Source organism: Scylla paramamosain, chromosome 33 (assembly GCF_035594125.1).
Source record: "Scylla paramamosain isolate STU-SP2022 chromosome 33, ASM3559412v1, whole genome shotgun sequence".
In the NCBI taxonomy this organism is placed as follows: Eukaryota; Metazoa; Arthropoda; class Malacostraca; order Decapoda; family Portunidae; genus Scylla; species Scylla paramamosain.
Genome location: NC_087183.1, coordinates 2,170,001 through 2,192,918, shown reverse-complemented (window position 1 = coordinate 2,192,918; position 22,918 = coordinate 2,170,001). Strand labels below are relative to the sequence as shown.

At 38.6% G+C, this 22,918-nt stretch overlaps 2 protein-coding genes across 4 annotated transcripts in view; one reads left to right on the top strand and one right to left on the bottom strand.

Annotated features, from left to right (window-relative positions):
* Nucleotides 1-195: 195 nt before the first annotated feature.
* Nucleotides 196-22,918, bottom strand: part of LOC135089446 (glutamate receptor ionotropic, kainate glr-3-like) — an 88,141-nt gene continuing 65,418 nt past the window's right edge. The window contains exons 8-9 of the mRNA XM_063985024.1: nucleotides 1,355-1,518; nucleotides 196-638 (exon numbers count right to left, since the gene is read on the bottom strand). Coding sequence (XP_063841094.1) covers nucleotides 1,396-1,518 — 123 coding nt within the window. The 3' untranslated portion in view covers nucleotides 196-638; nucleotides 1,355-1,395. The remainder of the gene's footprint in view (nucleotides 639-1,354; nucleotides 1,519-22,918) is intronic.
* Nucleotides 16,065-22,856, top strand: LOC135089530 (uncharacterized). Of its 3 annotated transcripts, XM_063985177.1 has the most exons (3): nucleotides 16,065-16,453; nucleotides 16,648-16,765; nucleotides 17,079-22,856. In XM_063985177.1, exon 3 carries the CDS (start codon nucleotides 17,161-17,163, stop codon nucleotides 21,787-21,789), a length of 4,629 nt encoding a protein of 1,542 aa, XP_063841247.1. In that variant the 5' UTR covers nucleotides 16,065-16,453; nucleotides 16,648-16,765; nucleotides 17,079-17,160; the 3' UTR covers nucleotides 21,790-22,856. The 3 variants fall into 3 exon arrangements, 1 of the variants encoding a protein (XP_063841247.1); XR_010261526.1 differs by having other exon boundaries at nucleotides 16,065-17,263; nucleotides 22,395-22,856; XR_010261525.1 differs by having other exon boundaries at nucleotides 16,065-22,200; nucleotides 22,395-22,856.

Sequence of the window (22,918 nt, the reverse complement as noted above, 5' to 3'; positions counted from 1 at the left end):
AGTAATGTACAATTATTTTATCATATATATATATATATATATATATATATATATATATATATATATATATATATATATATATATATATATATATATATATATATATATATATATAGATAGATAGATAGATAGATAGATAGATAGATAGATAGATAGATAGATAGATAGATAGATAGATAGATAGATAGATAGATAGATAGATAGATAGATAGATAGATAGATAGATAGATAGATGGATAGATAGATAGATAGATAGATAGATAGATAATATTGTATACTATAATTACAGCATAATGTGTACAGTTTCCTGTAGACTGTCGTGTAGGTGACATAGCTCTAGATAAACTGTATTGTCAAATAAGAAGTACAGTCAGCGTAGCTCTTATAGAATTACATTGGAAAATCTAAATATACATGTAACCAAAACAAGCATTATATTTATCCCCATAAGAAACCAATATAAAGTACAATCAACATAGTTCTTACGTAGAAAACTGTCCAATGGGTAAAGCTACATATTCAAGTGTTTAAATCCAGATGCCAGTTCTGGATGGAAGTCTGGTCATTGGATATCTAAGTACCATGAACCGGCTTGATTACAATCTCCAGCATAAACACTATCGACGCCAAAGTTAAACCTGTAAAGGAAACAGAGAGTAAACACTTTGTGAATCAGTTTGAAACTATAATATAACAATATAAGCAAAGAAACCTTAAAGAAAAAAGAAAAAAAGTAAATAAATAAACTGATGGAGATACAGATTGACTAAAGTACAGATACTTGTTTTATAGTAAAATGTGAATAGCGATATTTTCAGTTTTTATAAAACAGTCAAGCTGGTAACATTTCTCCCTTATTTCCAGCGTAGTGACAGGGCGGTTAAGGACGACCATAAGCCCTGAGGCCTCGGTAGTCATTTAGGTGTAACTGGCAGTGTCGGACTTTTACCATGAGTATCGCGTCAAGAATTCAGTTCTTGGATATTCTTTACCTCTTACGACATTCATCCCACCTTCGAATAAATTTTAACAGTGCATTGCTGTCTCTGGATCAACAACAACAAAAAAAAATAGATATTGACCTCAAAGAGTTAAGAAACCGTAAATACGGGATAAACTGATCATAAAAGGCCAGCGGTGTGGACACAATTGGACGCTCATGGCAAACGGGAGTACGACATGATAACAAGATGCCAAAATAATCACCAAGGCCTGAGTGATTTCTGTCGGCCTTGGCTTTTTGATCACAACAATGCTTACGTCTTTCACGCCTCAACCAATATAAAGCCTGGATTTGGACAACTACAGGATCACCAAGACGTTACTCTTAAGGCCAGTAACCAAATTGCCTTACCTCCCAAGAATACGCAAAATACGCCATAAAAGTCAACTACATCAAGGGCTCGTCTTGAATCGCTTGTATTCCTCAGCGAAACGGTACGGGAGCATTTGGTTGCGTTCGGGAGCTGCTGATGATACAGATGATCCAAGATGCCCGTGTCTCGCAAGTGCTGCAGGCTAAAAAAAAAAAAAAAAAAAAGAGGAAGGGAAGAAAGGAGCATGAGAGGATGCGTGAGGCGAGAGAGAGAGAGAGAGAGAGAGAGAGAGAGAGAGAGAGAGAGAGAGAGAGAGAGAGAGAGAGAGAGAGAGAGAGAGAGAGAGTTATTTGTTATTTTTTTTTTTTTGATTGATTGATTTAGGTGATTTAAAAGCAACAAAGATTGTAGATTAAAATACTGATATTAGAAACAAAATTATGAGTATGGTAAAAATGATAAAAAAAAATCTCAAAAAAAAAATAAATAAATAAATAAACATAAAAAAGGGAAATGGGATGAACCATCAAAACCTTAAGTGCTGAAAATGAGGGATTGGTATGTTAATGTATTAAATAATTTGATTTAATTTAAAGGGAGAGGGTGCTGACCCCACTGATCCAGACAACTGTATCCGGTGTTGTTAGTTTCGTACCCAAGACACCGATTCCACTGACCCAGATATCTGGCGATCTTCGTTACGTGTCCAAGACACTGACCCCACTGACTGAGACATCTGACGTTGTTCGTTATGTGCCCAAGACAATGAGCCATGGCGCCAAGACCCATTGTTGTTCGTTGTGTGTCTTCTTCACTTGCCTCCAGTAAAATATTCAAAATAGAAGTATTTAAAAGGAAAGCTATAATTCATTTAAAAAGCCAACCTTCTCTACAAACATGAGGACCTTATGTCCCGGGGAGAGAGCCCTCTCTCCAAATACCAACGCCATCTGGAAAGTTCCATCTACACCACAACAGCGAAACAAGTACCGCTCCCTTAGCTCTACCAGATTAAGACACTCCATCAGAAAATGTCACACTGTAAGGGGAACTAAGCAGACATCACAAAATGGTTGCATTTCCCGGTACATAAGGTAACAATGCGTGAGACGAGTGTGACCCGTCCGGAGACAAGCCAGTGGCGCTCTGAGCGGCGCTCCCATCTTCTTGGATGCAACTAAAACTTCCCATCTGCCCTGCCACCTGCTATGAACTGCCACCTTTATACTGGAGTATAAGTCATGAAAGGGTATTGGAAGTGGAAGGAGCAGGCTGAGTTGCCGCCTCTTTAGCCAGCCTATTGACTTTCTCATTCCCCTGAACTCCAACATGTGCAGGAACCCAACCAATTCCGACGTCGTAGCCACTACGCTGTAAAAGGTAGAGCCGCCCGAGAATCGATAAAACAAGAGGCTGAAGGGAAGAAAGAGTAAAAAACTGAAGAGCGGAAAGAATACTGCGAGAGTCGCTAAAAATTGTAAGAGATGAGACGGAAAGAGTAAAAATAAATATTGAAGCTAGGATGATGGGAGGAAGCTCTGCTATAGAAATAGAAGTAGCACCAGTTAGGCTACAACCTCGAAAGAAGGGAAGAAAGATAACACCATATCCCAACCTTCGGATTTTGAGCTGTCCGTAAATACAAGGATGGAGTCGGAATGTGTGGAATAATGTTCCAAAAATAATGCACGGGACTCAAAATCCGGTAACAAGTTCTTATTAGGAATAGGTGGGCTGCAGACAGAAATGTTTCTTTGAAATTGCCAGTAACCAACTCTGGGAAACCTACGGGAACATACAGAAACGAAAAGTATATTTAATGTTACCACAGCAAATGCAACCCGAACACCGAATGGTTTAGGGGAACTCGGGTAAGACACATAGGTGGGAACATGAATCACGGGAGACTGACACAAAAGAAACTCAGTACAACGTTGAAAACGATACCAACACCTCAATAATAATGACTGGTGACGCAAGTCCAGCGGACTCCAGCATCTACCAGTAAGCTAGAAATTGGGGATTGAGCGGAACGCACCAGTTGCCAAACGAACACCGGCATGGTGCACTGAGTCCAACACACGAAGTCGTGCCTCAGTTGCAGACGAATAAATTTCACGATCATACTCCAACTTAGAAGGAATAAGAGTTCGGTGTAAGAGGAGGAATGTCTGTCTGTCAGCACCCCAAGAGGTATGAGTCAAGGGTCAAAGGAGTGACAGCCCTTCATACATGATGCTTCAATATAACGAAGGTGAGATACCAAAGTCAGGCGTCTGTCAAATATAAGTCCAAAGAAACGAGTTTCTTCCACTCAAGATATTCATCTAGTATATATATACAAATTTGGGTCAGGTTGAACACCAAAAAAATGGCGACAAAAAATGTATGACTACAGTTTTCGAAGGCGATAAACAAAATTCCCGATATGCAGCCCATTGAGAGATCCTATTAACTACTAACTGCAACTTCCTTTCAATGAAAGGAGATTGACAAGTCACTGACATACTCGTATAAGCTATCACGAACTCCTGGAAGCACACCATTGACACTGTTTCTAAGCACAGCGAAAAGGGTAACATTGAGTATACTTCCTTGCAGTACACCATCCTCAAGTGTGCGAGACACTGCCGTACCCGTAAAACACTATAAGATAAAAACTGCTGTATAAAAATAGGGAGTCGGTCACGGAGATCGAACTCGAACAGACTGAGTAAAATGCCATAGCACCAAGGTATGCCATGTGCTTTCTCCAAATAAGAAAATATTGTAATATGATATTGTTTACTAGCGTATGCTTCACATATTGAAGATTCTGGAGATAAAAACATCAGACATAGACCTCATTTTTCTAAAACTATATTGAACAGGAAACAAGTAATTTCCTCTCTCCAAGTACCACATAAGCCTAACATTTACTACCTTTTCCAGCTATTTGCAAATACATGAGGTTAAGGAAACAGGACGATAATTGGTCGCTAACCGACGATCTTTTCCAGACTTTCGAATGAGGATAATTACAGCAACACCCCAAGAAGATGGAAGATGACCGGTATTCCAATTAAAGATATAGGGGTCAAATAAAAAAGATAAAAGTTTCTTCGGACATGTGGCGCAAAAAGTAATATGGAATGTCATCAAAGATGAAATATGGCACTGAGACAAAGGCATGCGTACTTCGAGCAAAGAAAATGGGACATTATAAGACTTTACATCAGGGGAGGCAAAATTGACGCTAACATATTCCAAATGTCGACGATGAAGTGCCATAGGTGCACTTAGATCCTTTCTGGAGACACTAGCAAAGTGCTAGGGTCTCCCACCGTAGCCCCATCATGGGATAAAATAGGTAGGGAAGCTGCAGAATACTTTCCAGATATTTTGCGAACTCTGTTGAAGACCTTAGTGAGTGGTGTCCGAACTGTGAACTGTGATGGAAGACACATAACTCTTCCAAGACTCCCACCGAGCCCCCTTTAAGGTGCGACGTACACGGGCACACGCAGTGGACGTTTCCACGATGCCGTCGAAGGCAAGAAAAGGCAGCATGCTTTTCTCAAATGCCAGCTGTACAATCTGCATTCCACCAGAGAACAGAATGTTTAGAAAGCCGATCAGAATTGAAGAGTAGCAGAGTGAAAGACATCAGTGAAGTATATTGCAGCCTCATCACAATTTCCTATCCCATCTACTGAGAGAGAATGGGTGCTGAGTTCTGTGAATAGCTGCCAATCCGCCTTATTCAGACGACATCGGGGAGGACGTGACTGTGGTGTAGAATCAATTGGCTCAAATGAAATAGGGAAGTGATCGTTTCCATATGGATCTGGTAAAACTTTCCAGTTAAAATCAAGAAAGGAATTAGAAGTTCAAAGAGAGAGATTTATTGTTGTAAAAGTACCGGTTTGACTATGGAAATGGGTCATGTCCCCAGAGTTTAAAACCTCTAATCCTCTATCCTGGAAAAAATAAATAAATAAATAAATAAAAAAATAAAAACCCAGGAGGGTTGACAGCATCATCATCCCTACAAAGGATGGCGACCACTGAGGTCTCCCAATAAAAAAAAAAGGAGAAGAAAGAGTATTTAAAAAGTTGTCATGTTTATTCCTTTCGATAGGAACACTGGGAGACAGATATAGAATGCACAATAGAACAGAGAACTTATTGAAGACAGTAGTCAAAAGAGTGACACTCTCACAAAAACAGGAGAAAAAAAAATAGTGGTTGAGGAAGGCGTGAAGCTGTTACAACCGTATTACCTGTAGGAGAGGAGGACGAAATAGTGGAGGAAAGAGGCGTATGTCTTTACCCCACCATCCATCTGTCTAAAAAGTTCCCACCTGGCACTACCGCGACTAATGAACTTAAAATTAGCCAGGTAAAAAATGTCCTGCTCAAGACAGTACCTCTTGTATTGTCGAAAATGTAGTGGGTGAGCCTCCCTACAGTAGAAGTAACTGGCTTCCGATTCGCATTCAAGAGTCAAGGGCAGAGCTATGACCGCACAAGGGACGATGTGGATAGTTCTTCCTTCCAAGACCGAACTCACAACACCAGCAGCGTTGTAAGAAACGATGAATAAAAGGTTTAACTGGGAGAGAAAGAGGACCGAAAGGAGGAAGAAAAGAAGCATAGAATGTGAGCATGATCATATTACCATTCCCTCTAATCTTGGACATTCGATGAACATAACAGGACATAACTGATGGTTGTCATCTTCTAAAAAGTAACACAGATCCTGGTTGCAACATCCGTTGCAGTAACTGAATGTTCGGTGTGGCTTGATAGATTCAAAGATGCCATCAGAAGGGTAAGGTAGATGGAAAAGATCACCGCCTGCGTTAAATCTTTAGCTCGGATCAAGATACATTTTCCACAGCGTGAATAAAATTATGTTAACCTTCCCTATAATATGCGACAAAGCAGTAAGGTATAGGTGGGTGGCGAATTTTATGAGCACGTTCTTCAGTATCATCAAAGATATTATATTATAATAATCATTCTCGCTGTCAGCTATATTGCTTGAGCGAATGGGCTCAGCAATTAGGTTGTTGTCTGTAAGACACAGAAAATTCTATTGCCTCAGTAGCAGCTTTGGCAGAAATGTCAGATGTAAATGTCACATAGCAGCGATTAGAGAGGCAATCGCTATCCTATTTGAGATGAATAAGGAAAACTGTTCCAAAACGCTTCACAGCCATTTCCATAGAACGGCATGACATGGAGGCATAGAGAAAGGTGATTATAAAAGAGTCAAGACAAGATTTTTTTTTTTTTTTTTTATTTACTATTGAACATTAACAGCCAAACAAACATAATGAGTAGGTCTCTCTCTCTCTCTCTCTCTCCTCTCTCTCTCTCTCTCTCTCTCTCTCTCTCTCTCTCTCTCTCTCTCTCTCTCTCTCTATCTATCTATCTATCTATCTATCTATCTATCTATTTATCTATCTATATCTGTCTATCTATCTATCTATCTATCCATTTATCCACCTATCTATCGCTCTGTCTATCTATCTATCCATATTATACCATATTACATATATAAATAAATAATATATATATATATATATATATATATATATATATATATATATATATATATATATATATATATATATATATATATGTATATATATTGTGTAAGGCTTAATAAGGATATAGCCCGTTAATGTTACTGAGCAAGAAAATTTTTATAGTTACATTAATGATCAGATTAGATGAACATTAAATCAAATAATTACCATTAATGGCGCATTATCCCTATTTGGGAACGACTATATATATATATATATATATATATATATATATATATATATATATATATATATATATATATATATATATATATATATATATATATATATATATATATATATATATATATATATATATATTGTTGCAAGCAGCAAGACAAAGCGATATAACGCGACGTGAGAACAAGAAGCAAGAAAGAATAAAGGAAGAGAGAGAAAGAGAGAGCAGGAGTACAGACACCAGACATATTAAGAATGGCCGTTCGATGCCACAAGATTATCCGCTCATGCATAGATTTTCTTTCAAAGATTAATTTGCTCTATTTCTAGGTGTCCATTTTGATTGATTTTCACACAGTTAATAGCCAGTGAGTTGCCTTCTAAGATAAAGTGGTGAGTATCCAACCCCATCCTATAGCTTAGTCATTGGAATTGTCAGAAATAAACTGTTTTGTTCATGCTAGCCGAGCTGAGAGGGACATGAGGGGCGAGGCGGGGTGGTGTATGGGTGTATGCCCTACCCCACTGCCCCCGCCCTCCGTAGTAGCAGATTAATGGGGCGTTTGTTTCGCGTTCCCACAGTCAGTCACTGTCCAGTGCTTAAAAGAGACATACGTACTAACGCAGGCAGCGTTATTTGGTGCTGACTGGGGATGGATTATAGCTAGATGGATCAGTTGCTTTAAGGGGATAAGTGAATAATTACCGGCCATACGCTCCAGCCTAAGTAGGATGGGAGTCTTCATAGTAATCTGCCAGGGAATGTCATCAATTATAACACATTCCATATCCATAGACGTAACTCCTTAGCTGCATGTGTGTGCGGGATGAGTTCTTACAGTGAGTACAGTGAGAGGTGAATTTTATATATATATATATATATATATATATATATATATATATATATATATATATATATATATATATATATATATATATATATATATATATATATATATATATATATATATAAACAGCATACCAGTACCTTGCTGGTTTACTCTGTTCACTGATGGAATTCGAGGAAGTAATTTTTCTTTTGATCACAGCACAGTTTCACGTTGTATTTCAAACAGTACATACGTACTTTACCTTTGCAGCCTGGAAATGTGCATGTTCCTCGACTTGATGAGAAATCAGGGAAGTGACCCCTTCCATCTGTATGGATATCATCTTCTGGGATGTGCTTTGTTGCTCTACCACATTTTTTTTTTTTTTTTCCTTCTCTCAAAGTTTGCCGTTGCATCATCAGCTGATGGTAATCTTCTTTTTTTTTTTCTTTGCTTTTTCAAATCCTTTACACTACTAGTGAGCGAGAGCGAGTGAGCCATTTTCAGGTTGAAATCAGAGAATATGGCCTCTTATCAGGAATTCCTACAAAGGTCGTGGAACGCCTGTACAGCAATTAATTATTTACCACATTTATGTCAGAGGTGGAAAAACAAGCTTCAAGTAATATTTTCTACAACAAAAAGACATTATGTATTATGCCAAGAGTTGGTCCTGGAGATATCTTTTAGGACAGGATATCTTTTTTAATCGTATCTGATGCAAGTGTGCATTGGCTGTGATTAAGTAAATGTGGAAGTAAGGCACATTGCTTTGTCATCATACTATTTGACTGCATTCGTAGTAACACGATCCTCACATGTCACCTATTGATCATAGCTCCCTGCACCTTTGGTCGATAGTTATTTATCGGACAGGAATGACAAATCTGTTAGTCTTCTGCTTTGAACAGTGCCACAGCACAAAATTCCTTTAGTTGCTAAGTATTTTACTAAAGGGAGAGAGTTGAATCAATTGCCAAAGTACAACTTTTGATTCTTGTGGTGAAGTATCACTACTGCTAAAAGTAAAACTGAATTTGGACTTGGACCGACTTCATGCACATTACTTCCTTCTGGAAGTAAACATTTTATGCAGGGAAGCCACAAAACTCCTGACTTCTGATCTTTCTAAAATTTCTGATCGGGCAGAGCAAACTTGGTATTGTTCAATGCCTTAAAAACTCAATTCCTCCATCTATCAACTCGACACAAACTTCCATACAACTATTCCCTCTTCTTCAATAACATTCAACTATCTCCCTCTTCTACACTGAACATCCTCAGTCTGTCCTTTACTTATAATCTGAACTGGAAACTTTACATCTCATCTCTAGCCAAAACAGCTTCTATGAAGTTAGGCGTTCTGAGACTTCTCCGCCAGTTTCTTTCTCACCCCCTCCCCAGCTGCTAACTATGTACAAGGGCCTTATCCGTCCATGTATGGATTATGCTTCACATGTCTGGGTGAGTTCCACTCATAAACTCTTCTAGACAGGGTGGAATCAAAAGCTTTGCATCTCATCAACTCCTCTCCTCTAACTGACTGTCTTCAGCCTCTCTCTCATCGCCGAAATGTTGCATGTCTAGCTGTTTTCTACCGCTATTTTCATGTTAACTGCTCTTCTGATCTTTCTAACAGCATGCCTCTCCTCCTTCCGCGGCCTTGCTGCACAAAACTTTCTTCTTTCTCTCATCCCTATTCTGTCCACCTCTCTAACGCAAAAGTTAACCAGTATTCTCAATCACTCATCCCTTTCTCTGGTAAACTCTAGAACTCCCTGCCTGCTTCTGTATTTCCACCTTCCTATTACTTGAATTCCTTTAAGAGGGAGGTTTCAAGACACTTATACTTTAATTTTTGACTACCGATTTGGACCCTTTTCTGGGACTAGCATCTCAGTGGGCTTTTTTTTTTTTAATTGGATTTTTGTTGCCCTTGGTCAGTGTCCATCCTACATAAAAAAAAAATATATATATATATATATATATATATATATATATATATATATATATATATATATATATATATATATATATATATATATATATATATATATATATATATGGCATGAAGTCATAAACATAACATTCTTACTTTGCATAATTTATCAGCGTTATCAATGCTGCTATTATCCACTAGGTGCAAATGAGATTTGATTTCTTCCCATTTATTCCTACTCATAGCAGATGATACAGCATCATGAAGATGTGTATTTGGGTCTGCTGGAAGCTGATGAAGTTCAGAAGCTTCTGTATCATCCACTACCAGGGTAACTGTGTCTCCATTTTCTTCCTCTCTACTGCTGTCATTATCTGTTGGTGTTAAGTTATATATAAATGTATGAGTTTCGCTACTGTAGTTTCTATTTGTTAGTCTTATAAAGGTGTATGATTATAATTTCATGAAAATGCTGATCCCCATATTTCCTCCATTACTAATGCTCTCCTTACTTATTATATATTATATTATATATATATATTATATATATATATATATATATATATATATATATATATATATATATATATATATATATATATATATATATATATATATATTATATATATATATTATATATTATATATTATATAACTTTATCCTAATAAAAACATATTTATAAGGCAAATTATCTTATAATATTTAAGCCTTATAGCTTTCCTACTTTTCCTACTTTTCCTACTTTTCCTTAGTGAAATGAGGATTCCAAGCGAGGTTGCGAATTTCTTATGACCACAGTTTCTAGCCCCTTCACAAAGCTGCCGCAACTGGACTAGTTGCCCTCAAGTCACCTCCTACATGACTGGGTGCAGGGTTTAATATGGGTTACAAGTTCACTTTTGACTCATGAACCCTTCTTACCAACGGTCACAACACCAGATTAAACAAATGAGGTCGGCAGTCCGTTTTACCCACCGAAAGAAAAGGGAAATACAACAACAATTAATTCCACAGCTGAGAAAGGATTGATACCCACGTCTAGGGAAAGACAATCACGACGATAGCCAACAACATATACATACGGTCATGGTATAATACCACGGGGAAAATCATCCTCGTAACGGAACATCTACTTCCAGTGAGGTATTATAACACTCTCTCTGCCTAGTAATACGATATCCCTCTCCTTTAAAAGGGAGAAAGATAAATTTCCGCAAGGCAGTTCAAAAGAATCCTGATGGTGTTTTCAGTTCGGCCTTGGAAGGAAGAACTATCCAGATCGCCCCTAGTGCAGTCACGGCTCTACCCTTGACTCACACCATACTTATGAATGAAAATCGGAAGCTTATTACTTCTGCTGTAGGGAGGCTCACCCGCATTCTCGACAATGCAAGAAGTACCGTCTTGAGCATGACATTCTTCACCTTGCAAATTTTCAGTTCATTAGTAGTGCCACACCTTCCCGCCTTCCTCAACAACTAATTTTTTTCCTCTTGTTTTTTTTTTTTTTTTTTCTGAGAGTTTCGCTCTTTCCATTACAGTCTTCAGCAGGTTCTCTGTTTTGGAAGATTCCACGGATAAGCCCTCCACTACATTTTCCAGCAAAGCCCTCAACCGCATCTTCACCAACTACTTCACAGACTCCTCGTACAGGAGTTCATATTGAAGATGTCCACACCCCCATGGATATTCAAACGCAAACGATCCTAAGGTTTTTAAAACTCCACAGTCACATACAAACAAGTCTTCCAAGCTCCCTCCTCAGTCCCACTAGAAACGTTCCTAGTGGTCTGCCGAGTCCCTAGACTAGAAAGATCCCTTTGGGAGCCTCAGTCAGGGAAGCCACAGAACGCCTGACTTTTGATCTCCCCAATTTTTTTTATTTGGGCAGAGCAAACTTGGTATTGTTCAATGCCTCAAAAATTCAATTCCTCCATCCATCAACTCGACACAACCTTCCAGACAACTATCTCCACTTTTCAATGACACTCAACTGTCCCTCTTTTCTACAATTAACATCCTTGGTCTCTCCTTTTCTTATAATTTAAACTAGAAACTTCACATCTCATCTCTAGCTAAACTCATCGCTAGCTAAACTCTAGAATTCCCTGCCAGCTTCTGTATTTCCACCTTCCTATGACTTAAGTCTCTCCAAGAGGGAGGTTTCAAGACACTCATCCTTTAATTTTTGACTACTGCTTCGGACACTATTCAGGTACCGCCATCTCAGTGGGCTTTTTTTTTTTATTAGATTTATGTTGTCCTTGGCCGGTGTCCCTCCTACATAAAAAAAAAAAAAAGGCACAGCAAGCCAGGCGCAAAAATGAGTGACACCATTAGTATTAAAAAAAAAAAAAAACAATAATTGATAATAGACCTTCATGTGGCCTGCAGAGTAAGGGCTGCCAGTTCGTATATACAGTGTTGTATGGCCCCCTACAAATAAGTTATAATATGAATTCACATTAAATTGAATTTAATGATATTAGGACGTGACACATGATGGTGTGATACTGTCACATTTGTCATATGCACGTTATTTATGGGAGGCATCAATCTCCCATACCAAATTCCCATCTGTGATAGTCAATCTGCTTGCCTCAGGGTGCATGAAATTTTTCAAAGCGTATCTAGAAATAATGTGGTACATGGTTTTGGGGCCGAAGATTCCTCAGGCGCACAGGTTCGAATCCTGGCCACGGTCCGAGGGTAAGAGGCAGTAGACACCTGCTAAAAAAAATAATTACTCCTAGTGAGGTAGGGTGCTGTGAACTTATCAATAACCCAGCTGTGATCTCGCTGAACGTTTCCCTTTGCCTCACACAACACAATGGGGCAGTCACAGCCTAGTCTCTAAAGACAATTCTCTTCCTTCACACAAAACCACATGTACCTAATTGCATGCACATCCTTCACTCAAAAATTTTAAATTAAATATGGCGACTCCTGCACCAGCCTCGGAGTCCCCACGTCAGTCTTCTCTTCTGGTATCGACCCTAAGTGTCTTGACACACCCTCAACTTTTTCATTACTTTTTGTAGTATTCACTGCCTTACATCTATTTTTCAACTTGTAGAACATCGCCTCTCCTCTACTAAACCTTATCTTCTTTTCCTCACAGAAACATGTCTGATCTCCATTCCTGGAGACTTGTATGTTTACCAACAACTTTGGCTCTCCCTTCCCTTCACAGACCATCCTGGTGAACTAGCCTTTAACTTTGCTCTCCTCCAAGAATGGAAATCATAGCAAAGGTGAAAAGAGTCAGGATATGCTCCACTTTGAAAGTTAAATACTCAGAGGCTTTATATATATATATATATATATATATATATATATATATATATATATATATATATATATATATATATATATATATATATATATATATATATATATAGTTAGAGGAGTTAGGTGAGAGGTATACGGCACAGATAAAGATAGTTTGACAGTGACTCTACAGTCTAAGCAAGATGGTAGAAAATTCAGAAGATTAAGAGCGTGGGCACGAGAGCTAGTTATGTCACTGTGGACTTTAGATGCAACGCCCATCTTTGGATTGAAAATGAGTATAGAGAAAATAGGAGGGAGAAGAGAAGGGGCTACTACTGTCAGTTGCTTCAGACACTTGAGTTTCGATGTGGAAAAGATGAGGTTTAGAAGAGGAGAGGCGGTGCTCTACAGATTGAATATTAGATCTAAGGCTGCGAATGTTACAGAAGTTAATGAAGAAAAAGGTTCAGGGGGTGTCAAGACATTTAGGGCCGATACCAGAAGAACATTTATGATCCCCTTCCCAGGACTTTTTTTTTTCTTTTTATGTAGGAGGGACACTGGCCAAGGGCAACAAAAATTCAATAAAAAAAATATAAAAAAAAGCCCACTGAGATGCCCGCCCTAAAAAAAAAAAAGGGTCCAAATCGGTAGTCAAAAAATAAAGCATAAGTATCTTGAAATCTCCCTCTTGAACGAATTCAAGTCAGAGGAAGATGGAAAAACAGAAGCAGGCAGGGAGTTCCAGAGTTTACCAGAGAAAGGGATGAATGATTGAGAATACTGGTTAACTCTTGTATTAGAGAGGTGGACAGAATAGGGGTGAGAGAAAAAAAAGTCTTGTGCAAAGAGGCAATGGGAGGATGAGAGGCATGCTGTTAACAAGATCAGAGAAGCAGTTAGCATGAAAATGGCGGTAGAAAAAAGCTAGAGATGCAACATTGCGGCGATGAGAGAGAGGGTGAAGACGGTTAGTTAGAGGAGAGAAGTTGATTAAACAAAAAAACTTTTGATTCCACCCTGGCTAGAAGAGCGGTATGAGTGGAATTCCCCCAGACATGTGAAGCAGGCTCCATATATGGACGGATAAGGTGCATGTACAGAGTTGGGTTGAGAAAAACTGGCGGAGACGTCTTAGAACACCTAACTTCATAGAAGCTGTTTTAGCTAGAGATAAGATGTGAAGTTTCCAGTTCAGATTATATATAAAGGACAGACCGAGGATGTTCAGTGTGGAAGAGGGGGACAGGTGTGTGTCATTGAAGAAGAGGGGATAGTTGTCTGGAAGGTTGTGTCGAATTGATAGATGGAGGAATTGAGTTTTTGAGGCATTGAACAATATTAAGTTTGCTCTGTCCCAAACAGGCGTTATGTGGCTTCTCTGCGTGAAATGTTTACTTCCTGAAGTGTTCAACATCTGTGAAAAGACGTGGATAAATGCAGGGGGTATCATCAGCGTAAGAGTGGATATGACAAGAAGTTTAGCTAAGGTCATAGGAATACCGTTGTTAATGTTGTTAATAGATTTAGGAGAAGAACGATGACTGTCTACCACAGCAGCAATAGAATGGTCAAAAAGGAAACTTGAAATGAAGTTACAGAGAGAAGGATAGAAACCGTAGGAGGGTAGTTTGGAAATCAAAGCTTTGTGTCAGATTCTATCAAAAGCTTTTGATATATCCAAGGCAATACCTAACGTTTAACCAAAATCTCTAAAAGAGGACGATCAAGACTCAGTAAGGAAAGCCAGAAGATCACCAGTAGAGCATCCTTGACGGAATCCATACTGGCGATCAAATAGAAGGTTGTGAATTGATAGATATTTATTAATCTTCCTGTTGAGGATAAAAAAAAAAAAAAATAGATAGCCAGGAAATTAAAGCCGTAGTTTGAGAGATTAGACCGGTCAAACTTTTAAGGAACAGGCTGAATGTAGGCAAATTTCCAGCTAGAAGGAAATGTAGATGTTGACAGACAGAGTTAAAAGAGTTTGACTAGGCAAGGTGCAAACACGGAGGCACAGTTTCGGAAAACAGTAGCAGGGACCCCATCAGGTCCATAAGCCTTGCAAGGGTTTTGGCCAGCGAGGGCATGGAAAACATCATTGCGAAGAATTTTAATGAAGTAGTCAGAGGGTGAAGGAGAGGAACAAGCCCTGAATCGTCCAAGGTAGAGTTTTTAGCAAAGGTTTGAGCGAAGAATTCAGCTTTAAAGATAAATGTGATAGGGTGACAGAATAAGCAGAAGGATTAGAAGTCAGGAAAAGGTAAAAAAATTTGGGCGTATCTTCAACACGGTCAGGAATACGAGTAGGATGTTGCAGCAATTGCTCTAGGTTGCGGAGGATAGCAAATTGAAGGCTAGTTCGCCAGGATGGTTAGTGAAGGGAGAGGAAAGGCAAAGCTGTTGGTGAACATTGAAGTTTCTAAGAATGGAGATCTTTGCAAAAGGGAAGAGAGTCAGAATGTGCTCCACTTTGGAAGTTAAGTAGTGAAGGGATTTTTTATATTCAGAGGAGTTAGGTGAGAGGTATACAGCACAGATAAATTTCGTTTGAGAGTGACTTTTGTAGTCTTAGCCAGATGATGGAAAACATAGAAGATTCAAGAGCATGGGCACAAGAGCAGGTTAAGTCGTTGCGCACATAAACGCAACATCCAGCTTTGGATTGAAAATGAGGATACAGAAAGTAGGAGGGAACAGGAAAGGGACTACTGTCAGTTGCCTCAGACACCTGTGTTTCAGTGAGGAAAACAAGATGAGGCTTAGAAGAGAAGTGGTGTTCTACAGATTGAAAATTAGATCTAAGACCGCGAATGTTGCAGAAGTTAATGAAGAAAAAAATGAGGGGATTCTCAAGACACTTAGGGTCGTTATCAGAAGAGCAGTCCGACCTGGGGACATTTGTGGTCCCCTCTTTTTCCAATTCAGTGTCGTGTGGAGGAATGTTCACCAGTGTAACATGATTATGCGCATGTTAAGTTAAGTTTATTTTACGTTCGTGCTACCCGTCAGTGGTATGGTTCCAATATTATTTGTTTTATTTCTCTTAATATACTTCTTATTGTATGCTGAACGAGTTTACACCAACTATGTATGTATTTGTCCGTAAATTGTGTATTTGATATTTGATGTGATAAAAATACTGTATAAGTAGACTACAATGGATTTGTTAAAGAGTATAGTTTATGCGGAGTGGCACACGGTTGTTGTGGAGGCCCGCGCGGCCTGATATAGACACTGACAGACAGGAGAGTGAGACAAGTGGAGACGGTTTGCTAGCTACGGGTCTCCCTCGTAGGACTCGGGAATAAGGTCGCCCCTCCTGTTCTATAGACTGTAAGTGTTATAACCTTTACATGATTATTGTTCAGGGTTATCTTCATAGTAGTTACAATTTGCTTCATGTGCTCAACATTATTTCTGTACCACTTGTTATCAATCATGGGTTATTAGTGCCTATGATTGTGTTTATTAAATTATACTAATCATATGATCAGGGAATGAGATATTGACATGTCTGTGGTTTGTAGGGTTATGAAAGTGAGACGTCAGTGGATTACCTATCAATTATCAAAGCACCAGTGACGTATCCGGCTGTTGGGGATTCCACGCCATAGTATTTTCAACACAACTGACGCTGGCAATGTTGTGAGTGTTATGGTTATTGTGTATTTGTGTGATTTTTGTCATGCTATGATTTACAGTGATATGTATGAGGATTTTCTGAGCTTTATAATGATGTGAGTCACACAGGGTATTTATCCATTGTTTGGGAGGTTTATCATATTGTGAACTGCAGAGATATTTTTGTGATTTCTGTACTTATTATACTATGAGGTACATGGGAACTATTCAAGGTCTGATCATGTTATGTAGTGATTATTTTTGTATTTTTAGTGTTTCTACGCTCATATGATTTTACCATGATTTGGTATCGGGCTGATTTATCCTGGACCCACAGGTTGGAACGCTACAATAAATGTTGCAACACATTGCTCGCCTGTGGATTGCCCTAACGCTACATTCCAACAACACCCACAACCATGCCCAAGACGGAGGACCTTGAGCGCCGACGGAGACTACGAGGGACAGCCCGTGGAAAGCTAACTAGGAAGTGTAACCTACTCTCTGAGCAAGTGAAGCAGGGTAAGCCATCTAGCATTATTGAGGATTATTATGAGGAAGTAAAGGACGCTTTTCGGGAACTCGAGAGACGACACGAGGATGTGATGGACGCATTATGTGAGAGTGATCAAGAGGAGGAGGACTTTAATGGAAAACTTAAGAATGAAGAACAGTATATAGTTCAGGCAGAATTGTTGAAGACAGGTGCTTGTGAGACTTTATTACAGCTATGTAAAAAGGAAAAGGAGACAGCCTTAACAGATAGTGCAACTAAGGTTAAGGTGAAGCCAATAGAACCTCCTAAATTTGAAGGTGACATACGCCAATACCAGACATTTCGCAGCAACTATGATAAAATAATGACTGTCAATTATGGGGAAAATGCCTTTGCCTTAAAACAGTGCTTATCAGGTGAAGCGCTAAGTGTAGTACATGGAGTAGATGATGATTACAAGGAAATGTTCCGTCGTCTTGACCAAAGGTATGCTGATCCAGTTAGATTGACAGATACTGTTATCAACCAACTGCAAGAATTAAAGCCAATTGCTGAAGGCAATACTGGTAAATTTGTAGAAACCGTGGAAGTCATAGAAAAGTGCTGGACTGACATGAGTAAAAATAATTTAGAAGTACAGATGTCCACTGTAATTGTGATAAGCTTAATTGAGAAAATACTTCCACCCCAACAAAAAAGAGAGTGGACTAAGATCTACCAAAATCTGTCAAATAAAGTAAATGCTTTTCCTGAGTTGTTAAAGTATTTGAAGGAAGAAAAGAATGTCCTTGATTATATAGACAAAGATGTTCGTAAGAGGTCACATAATTCCAAGGCTACTGTTCATAGTGTAGAGGTAAAAGAGGATGACAGTCAAATTATGAGAACATTGCAAAAGTTGCAACTTCAACAAGCAGAACATCAGGCTAACATGGAAAGTATAATGCAGAAGTTCACTCAAACACTATCTAGTGGGGGTTCACAGGTTGGACGTCATAGACAAAACTACGGAAACCCCAACTTTTGTTGGTATCACAATTCTGATTCGCACACTATCAGTCGCTGTAACACATTTCATAATTTGGAACCCTCAAACAAGATGGAGGTTTTACGGAAGAACCATGTTTGTTTTCACTGTTTGGCAATGGGACACAGTTCTAAGGATTGTCAGGAAAAACGCAGTTGCTACATGAAGTTAGGAAATGGTAATGTTTGTGGTAAGCCACATCATCCGAGACTTCACTATTTGCTTTATCAAAATGATATTAATATTCACACCAACAAGTCAGATGGTTGTACTTTGCTGATGATTGGTCAAGTTAACTGTAAAGATGACTCATTAGTAACTCTTTTTGATCCCGGCAGTACAAGTAGCTTGGTGACTCATCGCAAAGCACGGGACTTAGGATTATGTGGCACACCATATAACATCACTATGACAACAGTTGGAAATGTAAGTGATACTGTATTCACTAAAATGTATAAAATGCCTCTTGTAGATGAGACAGGTAAACAATATTTAATACAATGTGTAGGAATGGATGAAATCACTTCAGAAGTTAATCCAGTCCCTATGGACATAATTCTTTCTCAGTTAGGAGTTTCTCAGTCAATGCATATTTTCCGTCCTCATGGGAGAGTTGATCTTTTGATTGGTGCTGACAGTTGTGACATCATTCCTACAACTGTTAAAACTGTAGGGAAATTGCAACTCATGAAAGGTCCCTTCGGCTATTGTGTCAGAGGATCGCACCCAGAACTCAAAAATGAATATACAGAGCACTATGTGGCTCAAGTAAACCACATGTCCTTAACATCTAACACTTTTGAAATTCAAGGGGAGATCTGTAGAACTTTTAAGGAGGATATAGATAATTTGTTTGCAATGGATCACCTAGGCACAAATTGTAGACCCAAATGTACCAATTGCATTAACTGTAAAGACTGCAATAGAGAGACGCACATAACTGTAAAGGAAGAAGAAGAAATGAAATTGATTCTCAGTGGACTTGAATATCAGGAGAAAGAGAAGACCTGGACTGTACATTACCCTTGGATTAAAGATCCACATCATTTGCCGAATAATTTTGGGGTAGCACTAATGAAACTTAAAGGTACGGAAAAGCGACTGAAGAAGTTGGGCAGTAGGTCAACAGAAAATTACAAGGTACAAATTGATGACATGTTAAAGAGAGGTGTTGCTAGAAAACTAAATAGGGAGGAGTTAAATTGGTACAAAGGTCCAGTGCACTATTTGTCTCATCATGAGGTGTTGAAACAAAGTTCAGCTTCCACCCCTACTCGCATTGTATTTAATGCTTCTGCCTCATATAATGGTCATGTGCTGAATAATTATTGGGCTAAGGGTCCCAATGTAATGAACAGTCTTTTTGGTCTTTTACTTAGATTCAGAGAAGGTTCCATAGCATTTGTTGGAGATATAGCCAAGATGTTTAATAGCATCAGGTTATCTGAATTTGACAGTCACGTACACAGGTTTCTTTGGCGAGACTTTGAGGATCGGGCCCCAGACCACTATGCCCTCACAGCAGTTCCCTTTGGAGACATTTGTAGTCCGGCTATTGCTATACTTGCTATGAGACAAACAGCTGAGAAATGCAAGGAGGAATTCCCTGAAGCAGCCAACGTAATTGTGCAAGATAGTTACATGGATGATATCATACATAGCATGAATGATACAGAGAAGGCTAGTCAGATCATAAAGGATGTTGAGCTTATTCTGAACCGTGGAAACTTTCACATGAAGGAGTGGATCATAAGTGGGAAGACCCAAGTTGGGAATGATGTGGACTTGTCAGGTATACCAGGAGAAAAGGTTCTGGGATTAGTATGGAACCCTGTAGAAGATGAAATAAGTTTCAAGATGAAAATGAAAAGTACGTGTAAACAGACTTGCAGTGTTGAAGTTAAGAGTAATTCCGATGAACCACAAAATCCACTAACTAAAAGAAAGGCTCTTAGTTACATATCAACAATATTTGATCCCATGGGGTTTGTTACACCAGAGATAAAGTCCATCATTAACACAGCTGAAGTAAACAACTGGCATATTAATGACTGCAATATGTTTGACATAGACAGATTTAATTCATACCGCAAAATTATAGGAGTCACTGCAAGAGTTTTGAATGCCCTTCATGCGCGTTCTTTCAAGGGAATCCTGGCATCACCAACAGTAGATCAACTTAAACAAGCAGAAATATTATGGATCAAAAGAGCCCAGATTTCTTTAACAGACAACTGGGAAAAAAGGTTCAAGCGGTTAGGTCCATTTTGTAAGGATGGAATAATATATGTAGGATCAAGAATTGCTGCATGGCTGAAGAATAATTACAATAATGAAGCTTTCATTCTACTTCCCACTAAACATAGACTCACAGAGGTGTGCATTAAGGATATTCATGATAAAGACCATGGAGGGATTGAATCTACTCTATGTAAACTACAGGCTAAATTTTGGATTCCTCAAGCTAGAAAGTTAATCAAATCAGTTAAATCTCGCTGCGTGACATGCAGACGTTTAGAAAAACAAGTGATTGGACAAAGCATGGGACCAGTACCAGAAGAAAGGTTGAAACCTTCACCTCCCTTTTACCATTCTGCTCTTGATCTATTTGGCCCATTAATGATTAAGGATACAGTCAAAGGAAGATGTAAAAAAAAGGTGTATGGTGTTGTAGTAAATTGTCTCAGCACAAGAGCATCATATGTTGACTTAGTAGAAGGGTATGATACTGACAGTCTCATCACTACTCTTCGTAGGTTTACAGCCATCAGAGGCTTCCCTCACTCAATGTATTCCGACCATGGTTCACAACTCAAATTGGCAAGTAAAGAAGTTTGTTTCTTGACTCAAGACCAGGAAAAATTATCACAATTTAGCCGAGAAGGCGGTATGGAGTGGAAATTTACAAAATCTGCTGATGCTCCATGGGAGAATGGGTGCTCAGAAGCTATGGTAAAATTGGTGAAGAGAGTTATGACCAGAGTAATAGGTGACAGTACATTGACATTTGGTGAATTACAATCAGCAATGTTTGAGATTGCAAATATGTTGAACGAGAGACCAATAGGTATGAAAAATGGTTCAGACTGTACTAAGGGATCTTATCTTTGTCCAAATGATCTAATACTAGGGCGTGCAAGTGTACACACACCAGAAGGTGTATTTGACAGCAGTACAAACACAAGGACTCGCCAAAGGTTCATCAATGCAATTGTAAAATCCTTCTGGAAGAAATGGATGATGCATTATTTTTCAACATTAATTGTACAACAAAAATGGCATTGTGAGAAAAGAAATCTCCGAGTGGGAGATATTGTTTTGGTGCAGGATAGTAATAATTTGAAAGGGCATTGGAAACTTGCTGAAGTGTGTCAAGTTTTACCGAGTTCTGATGGTAAGGTTAGAGATGTACAAATTAGATACAAGTTACAAAGCGGAAATAGCATGTATAAGGGTCATCAAGATATAAAGGTTAACAGATCTGTCCACAAACTTGTGTTGATACTTCCGATCGAAGAACAATAATTTTAATTCTTTTTCTTGGGGTGGGGAGTGTAACATGATTATGCGCATGTTAAGTTAAGTTTATTTTACGTTCGTGCTACCCGTCAGTGGTATGGTTCCAATATTATTTGTTTTATTTCTCTTAATATACTTCTTATTGTATGCTGAACGAGTTTACACCAACTATGTATGTATTTGTCCGTAAATTGTGTATTTGATATTTGATGTGATAAAAATACTGTATAAGTAGACTACAATGGATTTGTTAAAGAGTATAGTTTATGCGGAGTGGCACACGGTTGTTGTGGAGGCCCGCGCGGCCTGATATAGACACTGACAGACAGGAGAGTGAGACAAGTGGAGACGGTTTGCTAGCTACGGGTCTCCCTCGTAGGACTCGGGAATAAGGTCGCCCCTCCTGTTCTATAGACTGTAAGTGTTATAACCTTTACATGATTATTGTTCAGGGTTATCTTCATAGTAGTTACAATTTGCTTCATGTGCTCAACATTATTTCTGTACCACTTGTTATCAATCATGGGTTATTAGTGCCTATGATTGTGTTTATTAAATTATACTAATCATATGATCAGGGAATGAGATATTGACATGTCTGTGGTTTGTAGGGTTATGAAAGTGAGACGTCAGTGGATTACCTATCAATTATCAAAGCACCAGTGACGTATCCGGCTGTTGGGGATTCCACGCCATAGTATTTTCAACACAACTGACGCTGGCAATGTTGTGAGTGTTATGGTTATTGTGTATTTGTGTGATTTTTGTCATGCTATGATTTACAGTGATATGTATGAGGATTTTCTGAGCTTTATAATGATGTGAGTCACACAGGGTATTTATCCATTGTTTGGGAGGTTTATCATATTGTGAACTGCAGAGATATTTTTGTGATTTCTGTACTTATTATACTATGAGGTACATGGGAACTATTCAAGGTCTGATCATGTTATGTAGTGATTATTTTTGTATTTTTAGTGTTTCTACGCTCATATGATTTTACCATGATTTGGTATCGGGCTGATTTATCCTGGACCCACAGGTTGGAACGCTACAATAAATGTTGCAACACATTGCTCGCCTGTGGATTGCCCTAACGCTACAACCAGGAACATTTTTTCAGTATTTATTTATT

Bases quoted from the DNA above. Each gene is read 5' to 3' on its own strand.
- LOC135089530 (XM_063985177.1), top strand. From the start codon at position 17,161: ATGCCCAAGACGGAGGACCTTGAGCGCCGACGGAGACTACGAGGGACA.